Below are 15,841 nucleotides of genomic sequence, written 5' to 3'. Positions count from 1 at the left end.
ATTAGTCAAAGTAGTAGCGTACAATAAACTGCAAAGTCACTTTGGGCGAATGTATTTCGTTCACATATTTGGGGATTTTTTTTCCCGCTTTAGGCCTAATTATAAAGTTTCTAGGTCTGAATAAGTTTAAATATTTATATATAAATATATTTCGTAATTTGTTTTAATAACCATTGTTTAGCCTAAACTGAAATTGTGTTTAAGATATACTAATCAATAATCCTATATTTATTTCGTTGTATTTTGTTTTAGTGAGCTGTGTTTTCCCTCCGGGGCAATGGACTAATCCAGCATTTGGTATTATTAAAGAATGACATCTCAGGTGCATTTACACCATCAATACAATTTCATCGACTCGCTCTGTATACAAACAACCACCATTGCAATTTATTTACAAGATGAAGTACCCAATGCTAATATTATTGTTGTTAAGTCTGGCTTCTTTAAGTTATAGCCACATTGTTTTAACTTTCCCACCCGCTAGATCTTATCTAGACTTTTTAGATAATGTAAGGACGGAGGGACCATGTGGATCAGAAAAAGGTAAGAGATTGTTTTGTAGTTTTTGGCGCTTTTTTAAAAACGTTTCTTCTCAAAGAATATGGTATTCAGACGGGCATGGCATTGCGATCGGTTGCGATTGGTGGTAGTCGTTGGTATAATCGATTATGCTTTTACACGTTTGATGTTAATTATACCACAGCCTATATTCGTCGTCAAACATTATACTGTAGTTTGAATGAAATTAGCATAGTAGTAACCATGGAACCTTATTGCCAACTTTGACAGGCAATATTTACACATTCACTTCGAGCCTATACCGTAGTACATGAATGTTATAAATACTAATTGTATAATATCATTCATTTCTCTTCTAATACGGTACGAAATGCAAATTCTTTGAAATCGGTCTGTTCAACAATGGAATGTGCAAAAAGTAACAACAACTGGTTACGTAACATTCTTTTCAGGTGTTAAATCTAAACCCAGGTGAATCCGAGTGTGAATTTTACCCTGGTTTTGTGCGAATAAGCTCTTCTTTTGTACGTGACAAATAAAACTATCAATTAGGAAAGCTAAAAGTTGTGAAAATATTCTAAGTTAAAGGCCAACGATTATCATTTGACTTGGTAAATGTATTACTGTAACAAAGTGTTAACGTTAATTAATACTTTTCGCAAAATACCTGCTGCATCAGTTCAGGGAGTTGTTAGTTAACAACCCGATCAGTTCAACCGTCGTTTTTGTTAATAATAAGGTATGCCATGTTATAAGACATGGTTTGTTTGGTGGTGACGTTATAATTTATAAAATGTATTCCTAAGTAGTAGGCCTATCATGATTTATAATGTTGTAATATACAATAGGGCCTAATGTAATTTTCTTTCTACCAAAACCTGCAGAACAGAAAAAAACAGTAATATATTTATAGGTTGGCCTATAGGCCTATCTTTGTTGGTTTTCTTCAGTATGTACTCTGTATTCAGTATTTATCACGTGACAATCAATTCCATCCTTATTACGTTATCAATCTTATTACTGTACTCCATTTTGTTACCGTACTTATGTCATTATCTAAAGAATAGAAATCATTAAGCACAAACTTGACCATCGATCAATGACATTTGACCTCGACAAAAGTCCTTCGAACACTTCAAAAAGCCGTCATGAGATGCTTGTTGTTAAAATTTCATTTCTTTTATAAGTTGTTCCGAGGTCCTCTTTTATAGTTCGTTTCCCTTATAAGGATATTATGACACTTGGAGGTTGTAAAGGAAAGTTTTAAACAATAGAAAACCATCAATAATGTCCTTACATACCTCCTTTGGTAAAAATTTAAATATGTACAAGATTTGTCTACATTTGTGCAGTATACTATACGGTACCGTAGTATACATAGTTATATTCGAGTAAACATCAATAATAAGACCATTAAAATACTCAGTATTCAGCTAAATTGTAAGTCAGCATATTTTTTTGCGGAATTTGAGATGAATTTTCACAGCGAATGAAAATCTCACTCTTTCCTGGTTAAATGAGGTAATATCAATAGATATAATTAGTTTTATAGTAGGCCCTAATAGTACAATTAGTTAGTAATTTGATCTTGTTCCAAATTCCATTGCTTTGTCCCAATTTAAGTGACTAAACACTTTTCTATTCCACGTTTATCCTAGGTAAGGAGTTTTGCCAAAGTCAAGGTCGACGTAATACGCGTGAAATCTTGAATTGTTATTGTTGTTACCGAAAAAAAAAGGGGCAAGTACGATCAACTTTTGACAATAAATGTCGATTCATTATTGACATGGATTACCGACCGGATGTAGGCCTATATCCCTGTCCCCATTAATATGCAGCCACACCCGGGCTTAGCTATTATCTCTTTACTTTTTTGCAATGTTGTATCACAAGGATTATAGCTTATCTTTTTACATTCTTTTAAATCCTGTAAAAAATTGTTCTTGTATCTTTTATATAAACGAGGATTATCTATATCTATCAAATCTTTAAAAAGAGGTCGATCCTGGGCTTGAAAGATGAGGAAGGATATTCTCTAGATAGAAAGATTTTAGAGAAAGATTAATTCCTGTATTAAAAAAACAGAAAAACTACATTAGTAGGAATATTCTTCAGAGTAGTTTAAATAAAGAAAATCAATAAAAAAATATTATTAGTTTGCTTTAATTGTTATGTATATTTAGGAGATATGTGTTGGTAAAGGAAGGATTATTGGATCTTGTTATTATAATTAGGTAGTCATAGACCAGACGAGTTTAACGAGTCTGTACCATCTACCCTGCAGCTCCAATTTATTGGAACAATGATCCTATTGAACCGTTTTGCTATAGCAAACGAAGCGAATAACAACGATGAACATTAATATATTCAGTCCTTTGATGTGTTTGGATCATGGACCTTTTTATAGGTCCACCTTTTAATATCTTTCTCACGAATGATGATAATAGCATGTACCTATTAAATGTCCATCATAATAGTGAACTGACAGCAGTTTGAAGAACTGGTAAATTGAACAACAGCGCAAACTGTCTCGTTATCATAATACCATAACATAATAATGGTGATAATAGAAAGCGATTTCAATGTGCCGAGACATTATTGTAGTTTAATTGATTGTAAAATGTAAATGAATAGTACAATATAATTATTTAAGGTATACTGACCAGCGTAAAACGAGTAGGGTGAGATTGTTCCGGAAATAGAGAACGTTTAAACGCCCGGTGACTACTGCTGAAATTAATAATATGGAAAGAGAGTGAACAAAGATCGCACTAAGTCAACTCAAGCTAAGAACTTTTTCCTCCATAAGAATAACAGAATTCACATAGCAATAAAAAGGGACAACATTTGTAACATTTTAAAAAAACTCTAGACATTGATGTAGCAGACATTGATGTAGCAGACTATCACATTCCCTTTTATTTTAGATGTCCACTAACTAACAATAATGGCTGCTCATGTTTTGGATATACAATATATTTTATACTTCTTCATGAATGTTTTTAATACCGATATCTTAAATTAACATTTATAGATAGGATCGAACAGAATGAATGCTCAGTATAAAATAAATACTGTTTCAAACCTGTGATTTAGCCCTAAAGTTTGAAAGACTTTAAAAAATGGTCAAAATCGGCTTGATTAATCGCATATTCCTTTGAAGTTTCATTTAACTCGAACTAGTACGAGTAGGCCTAAGGTTTGTTTAGGCACCTCGAGTGTTAGCCTACAATTATGTTTCCACAAACATTGCATGTAGCCAGACATTAAAAATCGATTTAATATCGATTGTTGCTTGTGACAAATTGCGTCATCATTGTTATGTACAATATAAGTTTCAAAAGCTACTGTTTCTTCATTGTCAATATCTATGTTTATCTAATGTTACTTGAAATTGTATTGCTCATTTAATATTGACGGTACTTTGTTTATTTTCAGACCCTGGCGATCCAGTAACTGCGTTGCAACCTGGACAGGAAATAAATGTCACGTGGCACATTTCGTACGCGCATCGGGTAAGTTCTCAAGAACCACTACCAGCATTTTACTTTCCACTTAATACTATATAAATAGAAATAACAAACGGTTTATGCAGGTGTTTATAAATAATCTGCTCCATAATTCTTTAAGCTTGGTTCCCACAGGACGCAGCGCAGTGACGTAAGCGCTCCGCGAGTAATTTTGCCAATCAAGACGCTGCGTTGCGTTTCCAGTGATAACCAAGCTTCTTTCACATCCAATCCATAATATATATCGTATGCTGTGTCCCAACGACACTACAGGGGCGATTGTTTGAATTTGTAATCTTATACGCCAACGCCTCTAATGTAAACAATATTTGATTTGATAATCTTTATTTTAGAAAAAAAGCAGAATATACAGAGGTCACACTAAAATACGATTGTGTTCTATTTTGCGTAGGCCTATAGACTTCAAAACTATACATCTTAATAACCGTAAAATGGTGGTTTATCATGTAACAGTGTCAACAGAAATTGAAAAATAATCATCGAACAAATAATTGGAACAAAATTTATTTAATTAAAGGGTTATATTTGTTAATAAGGCTGACAATTTGTCAAATGATGAGTTTGATCAATTTCTGTTAGTGTAAATGGAAAAATAAGACTCGTATCCACTTCTATTTATATAACATCTTCATTCGCACAGTACTTTAGTTCAATGCTCTCAAGAATAATTTAGTCAACAATGCTGGAAGGTATATTAGATCTTATTGCTGAGTTGAGCTCTCTATTTCTAATAACTCGGAATAACAAACAAAATGACGATATCCATAATATCATTTCCACGTTTATTGACTTTAAGACATTAATAGAACATCGCCATGGCAACTACACAATACAGCGTTTTTTATAGTGAATAATATAATCATGGAGTAATAATTACTCTAAAGATATAAACATGTGACGCAGTTGTATTCTGTATAAACAGAACCGAGTTAGTTAAATTTATATTAAAATTAAAATGAAGATTAGTAAAGAACAAAAATAATGTCAAAGTTTATGCATTTCTGTTAATATGCTAAGCTAGCTGTCTACACTATCAAACTGTATGAAAAACAAATTGCAATGTGCCCAAATATGGTAGTAATATGATATCACTTTTTTGTCACATGAAGTTTGATATAGTGTGGACTGAGGTTAACTGGTAAAATAACATAAAGATACATATTCAATGGTTTCTAACAGTACAGTCAAAGTCGTTTTTGAAATTAAATCTCAATTCATTAAGGACAATGATAGTTTAAGATCAATTCAATTCAATTCAATTCAATTCAAGAAACATTTATTGACCATATTTTAGCATAACATTAACAATGGTTAGCATATAATATATATATAGTCGAGAGACTACAAAAGGCCCGATGGGCCTGTCGCTGTAGTCCCTCTTTACATTATACAGTACAAGTAAACATACACATACAAATAATAATAATAATACAACACTTAGGCTAATCTTAATTAGCCGTTACGTACATTATATCAGTATAAAAAAAGAAAAAAAAAAGAATACAGTATCTTAATTAATTAGGTAACCATCTGAGGTATACTTTAATAAAAGATATTCTTTAATGGACCTTTTTAAACTTTTGCCATGCTTATGCACCATGCTTGGAATTTTATTACAGAAATAATTCCAAAGTTTAGGTCCATTTATATGAATAACTTGGTAAACATGAAAACAAAAGTGTAATGTCACTGACACCACCTTGATAATACTGTAGAATATGATAATGATGACAACTGCTGTCTCACGAATCATAAATCTAAATTTTCGACTATTTTATTATATTTTCTATACAAAATGTGCATTCGAAAATTCACAACGAAATAAATTTAGGCTAAAATATGTTTCTTTCTACTTACACAATTGTTGTGCCTTTTATAATAATAATTAGCATTACATGACCCGTACTATATATTATTGTTGCATGTATTTATGTTTAAAGGAGCAAGATTAAATTACCTTTGTTAACCAAAATTAAAAGTATACAAATTCAGAGTGTATTAAACCTGATAACGAGTGTTACAATGCGACGTTCGGATTAGCGGAAATAATTTCAGTTGCAATTTCCCACAATTCATACCATAAACGATTAATGAACTCGAACTTGACCTAATAATTACTGATTACCGAATTAACGAATACGTTGTAGCCGATTGACTATTTTAGAAATGGGTAGGCCTATGCAACTCTCAAATCCTGGGTCGGAGGTATTGGATTGAAACTCTTGGGCCCGTTCCAACAATGTCGTTCAACATGGTAACTTGTCGGCAGCTTCAGTACGGTACGCTACCCCAGATCACCCTGGGTACCGTACCCTATTGAATTTATTGAAAGCATTTAGGTGACTTGAATAGCACCTACGTCAATATTATATACAATACAAGGAGGTTTGTTCAAGGTTATAAATAATTTTTATATAATAGCATTGCACGCAGGAGCAGTTCCATTTATTGATATGGAAAAATGTGAAATCGTTACGGCATTGGGGGTACTAAAGCGTGAATAAATATAAGACCATGTTAGGGTATATAAATACGGGATGAATTCCTGAATTAACGCATCCATTATTATTATTATTATTATTATTTAGGAAATGTTTCATTTTGATGGCCTTCGAGAGAAGGACAAGTTCTTATTTACGTAATATGTCGTGTTATTATTTTGTTATGACATAAGCTTTTCTCAAATACGTGAAAAGTACAATCGTCGCAAATTATTCTATTGATCAACAACGATTGCTATATCAACCAGCAGTAATTATCTTGACGAGTAATTGAAACCAAGAAGGTTTCGTAATTTAGTAATTGCTGGTAATTTTATCTAAATTATGTTAATAATCGGACTATTTGTGTCTGATTTAGTTTGCACTACACGATAATCCTCTCCAAACCAAATAACTATTTTGTTTGATTGTTGAATAGCTGTACCTAATTATCTTGATAGAATAATGTTACTGGTAAAGCTTCAACAGTAATGGCATTGACAAATAACAATTCCCAACACAGTTTCACACGATCGCTGTTGTTAAGAAGTTTGTTTACCTTGTAGCGGGGGAACTACCTGCCTACCACCTACCTTTTAATATCTATACTAAAAGCAGATGTTCCATAAATACAATCGTATTAATATTGATTAATCGATATCTGTTTTGAATTTATTTCAGTGAACTTTTGCCTATAAAACCATCATAAGTTTGTATATTAAAACACGATGAAACAACTATGTATGTAAACAACTATGTATGTAAGCATCAATCGCACATTTAAGTGCGATTGATACTAAATTAAAATTTAGTAACGGGTAACGCGAGTTGACCAATCGCAAGCGGTGGATCAATCGCAAGCGGTGGATCATTCGAGTTGTCGCTTGTGATTGGACAAATTACTTGTGTTGTGATAATTTCCTTGCATTGCATTCCTTAATGTTCTTCCAGGCACAAAAGTGGAAAATTTTGAGAAATAACGAATCAAATACTTTTTGTTGGCATTTTCTAATAATTCTAAGGTTTTAAGTAATAACACAAGGCAATAAGAAAGTAAACACTATATCTGTTTATCATTATCTTACAGGGTGGTTTTTATATTGAGCTCATGCAAGATGGTATGGTGTACAATTTAACAGAGCCTGGAGGCGAATTCATATCCGTAGATGATGCAACGTAAATAATTTTTTTTATATAAATAATATTAATCAGAAACGATTAATTCAGAAACAATATGGACATAATTATGTACATTTCCATACGTTGGTTTTAAAGTACCATGTTGGATATTAAAATAACAGAATTTTGTATAGCTTAGAACACTGCTGCATTCACATTCTTTTACAACGATGAACAATGCAAATTGTTTTAAATACTATAATTTTCTTCTGCCAAGTTTAATAGGCCTGAATTATACCATCTCTCTTATTTTTTACAATTGTGCTTAATGAGGGCGATTCAAAACAGCATTAATCTGACATGCATCAAACAATTATGTGTACCGGTACCTTAACTGGATATAAAACCTAGATTTTCCCTTGAAATATATTTTTTAAATAAATCGAAATGGGACAAACCAAAATTAATTTCCGCATCTCATTATTATGATTTTATTACACCAACTTATTATTATGAGTATGTTTTCCTGGTTGAATCAACGTTCAACGTGAGCTTATTTGGCCTCTCCAGACACAATGGCAAAACTATATATTTACTGCATTATGTGTATTATACTATGAATATTGCTTTGTGTGAATAAAAATGAACTTGAACTATGTTAATTATACACTATAGGAAACTTCAACAAACTGTTACCATCCCAGCGAATGTAATGGGAAACGCAACGCTACGTATTGTACGACACGCCGCCGAATGGATTACAAACAACCCTGACGTGCCATACTTATTCTGGTCATGCGCAGACCTCCTCATTGACGGTAAGAACAATCAACAATCTATTCTCTTCCATTATTTATACTTACACTAATTACGAAATACATCATTACTTAAAAATAATTTTGATAAGTATATTACATGCTCACATTTTAAAATTATCTTCCTGATTTTCTTTTTTCAATACCAGTACCAACGGGCCTTCTGATTTTCAGTAAATTCAAAAGCTGATTATAATCACGGGTATCTGTATCTACAACATAGACCGAAATGTTAATTAGCACGCCCTCTGCATTTTACCAAGTATTTTACTTTTCTGAGCGCTTAATTTATTCATACGTTTGCTACTTATAGACACGGCAATGTGTAACAAAGTTGGAGATGATTCACCTTGCTCCAATCGAGGTACATGTACTGATGGAAAATGCGAGTGCAATCGTCTGAGTTTCGGCGAATATTGTCAGTACGAAGGTAAAGTTTTAAAACTCACCAAGAAAGTCTATACAGTTAGGCCTACACATGTCTCATCGGAGACTTGATGGAGATGGAGTCTGGAAACATTTTTGTTGGGTATACTCGGTATAGTTTATCTCGAGCACCAACAAAGCCAGTGGGAGTTTCTTGATAATTTTTCTGTTTAGAATGTTAAAAAGTGGCTGAAACCTAGTTTTATTTACACAATAGCTTAAAGTTAACTAATTAGAATGTTTAGATCTTTCTATTTTATTTGTACTTTATTCACTTATTATTGTTTTTTCTTAGATATATGTGCCAATACAGCAGACTGCAATGATCACGGGCAATGCCATGATATACTGGCAACCAGTTATCCTAAAAGACAGTGTTATTGTGAAGATGGATTCTTTGGCATAAAATGTGAAAAAGGTAGTTTATGCCATTTCATTTTTGAAGACTTGGTACTTTTAATAAAACAATATATTTTATCTACGGTATAGATCATGATGCCTTGGGGAAATTTGTTTGGCGGGATTGTTCAAATTGTAATCATAACATTTGTATTATTATTTTTAGAAAACCCGTCTGATTTCACTATCAACATCAACAAAAACCTTTTCTTTAAAAGAATGATCAACGACGATATTAAACTTTACTATCGAATTCTTGAGGTATGTATTTTTGATCACTGTTTGTACAGTGACTGTACCAAATCAAAACGTTCATTACGAGTACAAATTATGGAAATAAGGGATTTTTCCATTTATAACTAGCCTTTTAATATAGTATGCTATTTAGCAAGAAGATACCAGTGATTAACATTAACTTTTTTTTTACTTATTCGAAGACCTTTATTTTTTTAACAAAATCCCAGTGTAATTGATATTATAATTATTTTTCCGGAACTTTTGCGATCTTGAATCTTAAATCTTAAAAGGAATAGAAAACATCTTCCATGGTCAAGCACTTGATATAACAAAATCTCATTCGCCACTTGAACGTAATTAGACCTATTAATCCAACAGACGGTTAGCTTTTTGCAATAACTAATAATAGACATGTAATGGCGATAATTTAATTATCAGAAAATAAATTGTGTTTAAGAATTGCTTTGATACAAATAAACTAATATTCATTAAATTATTAGGACGAGATTGAGATGGCAGTGGAAGCCAAGACAAACACATGGCTAGGTATTGGATGGCGACCAGCGGGTCTAACGGACACATGTAAGGACGCGTTTAGTGACGGATGGGTTGAAGGTGGCGATTCAGAGCCTGAACCAGAAGCCGAGGTAAGTCTTCAGTCATTTTAAAGGACAACTTGACCGAGTACGATATTTTAACAACGTATTAGAGATGTACATATGATTTCAGAACCATCGCGAAATTAAGGATGCACCTGTACATCCCTAATACGTTGTAAAAATATGGTTCTCAGTCAAGTTGTCCTTTAACTGAAGTTCCTGTTCATTTCTTTATATTACTCTTGCTGCTACTGGTTTAACTACTTCTGCTAGTTACTCTAATATTTTCTATTGTGTTATTCAGACGAATAACAGACGGAGACGTCAATCTGGAAATGAAATCATCATTCGGGAAAAGTATACAGGAGACACAAATTGTGGGTCGAATGGAGGTAATGGTGGCCCGGAGCCCGAAGGAGAAGGAAGCCCAGAACCCGAAGCCGAAGGAACCCCAGAACCCGAAGCCGAAGGAACTCCAGAAGCCGAAGCCGAAGGAACTCCAGAAGCCGAAGCCGAAGGAACCCCAGAACCAGAAGGAGAAGGAACTCCAGAACCAGAACCAGAAGGAGAAGGAGAACCGGAACCCGAAGGAGAAGCTCCAGCAGGAGGTAATACTGTTTCCATATGATTTTTTAAAACTAACTTCATTTATCAATTGCATATGCGCCTGAAAATAATTAAGTAGGCCTAAGACTAGGCTAGGACAACGTTTTTGACCAAGGCTAATGCAAAAAAAAAAAAAAAAAATTTCACCACCACATTCTTTTAGTGAAAGGGACACGACCTTTGCCGATAGTATGTCTTTGACAGCTTTTGGCTCTCCAAAGTACTCCTTTTGTTATTTTTATGTATCACTGAAAGAAATAAATAAAAAATAATAGGATATGAATTGTATTAAATGCATTTGCTCTTTACACACAGGACCACTCCATCCTATGGACTGCATGGATATTGTGATTGGTATGGCTCATGGAACAACGAGCAATATTGCTGACTATTACACTCTCGATCGTTCCACGCCTCTTAGAGACAGCATGTATGGTGGAACTGACGATTTAGTTGCTGCTGGAGGAAAAGAAGAGGACGGAACGACCACAATTGTGTTCAGAAAGAAACTACAAGGTAATGAAGCATGGGATTTTCAATTTTCAATCAAAAGTCGCCTGCTGAATGGCTTTTTTTGGAAGCATGAACAATTTGAGACGCACTTAAGCTCTGTCTACACAATCAAACTGTGCCCTAATATGGTAGTGATATGACCAAATATGGTAGTGCTGTGACATCATCATGTCCATATATGGGCACATCACATTTTTTGTCACATAAAGTTTGATAGCGTAGACAAGGCTATAGACTTTCTAAGATATGTTGAATCTATCCATTGATTTGAGTATTAAAAGTTTCATCCGTTACTTCAACCTATACCTCAACATGTTTATCCATACAAATAAGTCTGTGATTAATGCAATTCCTAGTAAATATCGTGTTTTTCCAAACCGGTTGAGATACCTCTTTGTATAGTATTCGTTCCATGGATTACCATGGTCGCTACATATAGTAAATTGTATTCTGTATTTATTCCACTCATAGACTCTGACCCGGCTGACCATGCTATAATGAACGAACCGATGACCGTGATATGGGCAAGAGGGCAAGAGTATGGAGCGTATGTACACTCGCCTGCTAGCAGTATAGAGGCTTGCACCGCATCTATTTATGACTATTATCGACAAGATGAACTCAAATATCATGGAACACATAACGAGCAGCGTGGACGAGTCCAAGACCTGAACTTTTTTGGTAAGTATCATATATTGCATGCATTCTAAACCGGTCTCTTTTGTATGGTATGAACATTACTGCTGTACTGCAATCCAACTCGGCATCGTATAACGAGGCCTGTGTCGTCGGTGCTGCCCGAGTTGAACCCAACGAGTTGTCGTGAGGGATAGTGCCGGGCGTAGTTTAACATGTTTAATTTTCTACCGACGAGACGACTCGTTGGGCCTCGTCGTACGACGCTGTCTGAGTTGCCCTTTACGCAGTTTTTCTTTAGAAAGTAAATGATCAAGGACATCTGTATGTCAAACTCCTAGATATTAGCAAAACCATACTATTATTATTATTATACACTGCTTGTACAAATAAAATTACCTTCCTCTACTAATGTTGCTCTTTGTTTGGCCCTGCTGCTCACCGACTTATTTTGTTCAAATTTCATATAATAACTTTGTATTACATATTTTACATTTTTAATTTAACAGTTGATCCTGAGGCAGGTGAATGCAGTGATATGGTATCTCTTCCACCCGGTTGCAGTGGCTCCGCATGTGACTACAAGGTAGAGTGGACATTGCTGGATGGCACAAATGACATCAGGTTTAAAGTCACAGCAAAAGTGGAGGATGGCAGGTGGTCTGGTGTTGGCTTTTCTCCAAATGGACAAATGGTAGGTAATAACAATATGCACGCTTACTACGAACATGCGTATGCGTGCTGCATTATTCAAACCTCAAGTATTATCTATTTGTGATTTCTTAAATTATAAATTTATTATTTCACTTGATTTGATTTCTCACAAAGTTTTAATAATTGGTAGGTAAGAATAGGGTTAAAATTCTTTATAGCCTTTTTACCTTTTTAAAAAATTTAAATCTGTTCAGTGTATTTTTTTTATGCGGTGTATTCTTTTTTATGAACATCTTTTTAACTTGGATTTTTAATGTATGGTTCTCAAAGTTTAGTACTATTTTTGACTGTTTAATTTTAACATATTTTACTATTTTAAGAAACTATGTATTAAATAATTTTATGAACATCTTTTTAACTTGGATTTTTAATCATAATTTTGTATTTTTAATGTATGGTTCTCACATTTTAGTATTTTTAGACTGTTTAATTTTAGCAATTTTTAAGAAACTATGTTTTATATAATTATGTATATTGTTATGTTTTATGCTGGACCTTTTGAAAAACAACAATGTCCCCTTTGTGGGACAACGTTGATATTGTCATCCAGTAGAAATATGTTTATAAATAAATAAATAAATAAAAAATTATCTATTTATAACGTAATAACTTAATATCTCAATACACATTTATTAGATTGGATCTGATGCCGTGCTTGGCTGGGCAGACAATAGTGGTGGAGGAGCTGTCCAAGACTTTTTCTTGGGAGATAAAGACAGCAATGTGCTTGCAGATACACAACAAGATGTAGAAGACCTGGTTGTTGAATACACAAATGGCGTACTCACGCTCGAGTTTACCAAGAATGGAATGACATCAGATGATAAGGTAATACACAGTTTCTGTTAATGTTTCTGATCCATTGGTAAGCAACTATATATAAACACATAGTACATCGCCATCCATATACAATCATTAAGATCTTTAAAAATCTTTCTACAAACCAAAATGTAAATTCTTATCCAAGGGAAGTTTTCCAAGAAAAGATATTGAGGGTGTATTATTCTTTAACTCTGTATACACTACCAAACTATTTTATGACAAAAAAGTGTGATGTGCCCAAATATTATAGTGATATACCCAAATATGGTAATGATATGACATCATGTCCATATATGGGCACATCACATTTTGCGCTTCACTGAGAGCTTTAGTATCATTTTATGTTTTTGAGCATATTATAGTTTATATAATTTAGTAGTTGTGTAAACTGAGGATGTTCTAACACAAATTTATTATTATATATTGTAGGATGTTCGTCTGTCCGGAGAGTGCGTGTTTCTTCTAATGCCTGATGTAGGTGGTCCTGTGAACAATGGACAACCTGGTTACCATACTGCCACACCAAAGTCAACACAAGAAAAAATATGTTTCACGCCTTGCGAAGGTAGGTAACCATAGTCCGTGGAACAAAAGAACTTGATGTATTGTTTGTTGAGATAAATGTTAGGGCTGGTGATGAGTATGTTGTGGTATTGAGGATGTATGTGCTTGTGGTGAGGCCGTCACGATAGTTCTAGGGTAAATGTGCTGCTGGTGAGGCCGTCATGGTGATCCTGAAGGTGATTGGTGCATCGCGAATGGTAATGGGGATAGTGATGATGAATATGAATGATACTTACGTACTTCGCCCATAGCCGTTTGGGGGACTTCGTAGATGATTTAACAACTCTCCTCCATGTGGCCCTGTCCCCCGCCATCCTCAGTGTCTTGTGAGTCAGTTTCGTCCATTCTTTGATGATAGTGAGATGACATGAGAATGTTTACTACCAGATGATGGTGATACTGTTAACATTATTCTATTGAAATGTGCTATGCTGATTTATGCCAGTGTTGCTTGTAACATCTGTATCTTGTTTTATCTTCCAGAAGAAGAAGACCCCATTGGCGACCCCAGTGGCAGCGTCTCTATCTACCTTACCAGCTGGTTAACTGTGATATCTGCCTTGTTCTGTTACTTTCTCAAACAGTAAAATTACTGATTTTGAAAGTTAAAATATAAGTTATCGAAGAAACAAAATGAAATGAAATGCGGACTCGACGATTTTGAGGAGATCTAGCTCCTCGGACTCCTCGCCATTTGAGCAGTGTGAGGACCTCTCGAGGACCAGTCGTCTGGTGTTTAGTGTTCGTAACTTACGTACTGTTTTGATATATTATTATTAATTAGCACATTTTTGCTTGTCAACGCCTTGTTTATTTGTTACCCCCTGTAATTATAAACTAATCTGAAAATCCATTAACTCATGTTATTTTCTGATAACGTATATAATACTTAGTGGAGGCCTGCTTTACATTATTGTTGTAAATAGATAAATTAAAATGTATTTTTGACAAATCTGAAGAGTTTAAATATATTGTTTATTTATATAAGAGTAATACAAATTGTAAATTGAGATGCTTTTTGGTATATTTATATATGAAGTTTGTATTGCCGTATAGGGAATACCGAGTGAAAAAATACATTCCAAATCTTAATATAAAACTGGGCAAGAGTTTTTAGTATGGACGTCACGTCACAAATGTTACACGCGCGTATGTATAGCCGTTCATCAGCCTTTAAATGCGCACTTCTGCTTCTGTCGCAGTTTAGATCGTAAGTATTTGGGCATAAGTCGCATTAATTTGACGCTCGTGTACAAATAGTTTTTAAACGCCCATGTCTATTTTTGGCACTATTTAGAGTTTACTAAAATAGAAATAAAATAAATATTTAAATAATTGAAGTGTATTGAGCTTTTTGTCAAATATTTGTAGATGTATAATTTGGATATTATTTTCGGCCATCGTGTTCTTGTGGACACCTCGAGAGTAATTTATTTGTTTTAAATGTTTTATGAAATTAGTGCACGTGATACGACGCTAATCCGAGGAGTGGAGTAGAATGAGGCCCAAAGAAAGATGTTTGTTCTTGCACGATGCTTTTTGTTCTGTGAAGATACCTTACAACTTTATTTTAACTTTAAATGGAAATGGAAATAGTAGAATTGTTCTCAAATATAAACTGTTGACCAATCCTTTCAATTCATTTTTATCTAATTCTATAAATGCAACCACACACATTATTTAACATTAACAAAAACTACCTCATTCCGGGTGAACGATAATATACTGTACATCAAACTTTAAAAAATATGCTTAAAATATGCTTATTCGAAACACGCTTCAACAAGTTTCTTTTCAAATAGCGCCATCAGTCACCATGCTTCAACCTGGAAATGTAAATGAACTTTTACATTCCAATCATG

General features: G+C 33.9%; 1 protein-coding gene across 2 annotated transcripts; it reads left to right on the top strand.

Annotated features, from left to right (window-relative positions):
• Positions 1-322: 322 nt before the first annotated feature.
• LOC144842131 (uncharacterized) lies at positions 323-15,314 on the top strand. Of its 2 annotated transcripts, none has more exons than XM_078698513.1 (15): positions 323-543; positions 3,958-4,034; positions 7,617-7,705; positions 8,324-8,466; positions 8,777-8,893; positions 9,185-9,307; positions 9,455-9,549; positions 10,026-10,172; positions 10,429-10,732; positions 11,046-11,246; positions 11,715-11,924; positions 12,389-12,573; positions 13,230-13,421; positions 13,845-13,980; positions 14,466-15,314. In XM_078698513.1, exons 1-15 carry the CDS (start codon positions 399-401, stop codon positions 14,564-14,566), a joined length of 2,265 nt encoding a protein of 754 aa, XP_078554639.1. In that variant the 5' UTR covers positions 323-398; the 3' UTR covers positions 14,567-15,314. The 2 variants fall into 2 exon arrangements, with proteins under 2 accessions (XP_078554639.1, XP_078554638.1); XM_078698512.1 differs by having other exon boundaries at positions 14,463-15,314.
• Positions 15,315-15,841: the final 527 nt, after the last annotated feature.

The sequence above is a fragment of the Antedon bifida genome, chromosome 5 (genome assembly GCF_963402885.1).
Source record: "Antedon bifida chromosome 5, ecAntBifi1.1, whole genome shotgun sequence".
NCBI lineage: Eukaryota > Metazoa > Echinodermata > Crinoidea > Comatulida > Antedonidae > Antedon > Antedon bifida.
This window is presented reverse-complemented; position numbering and strand designations above follow the sequence as displayed.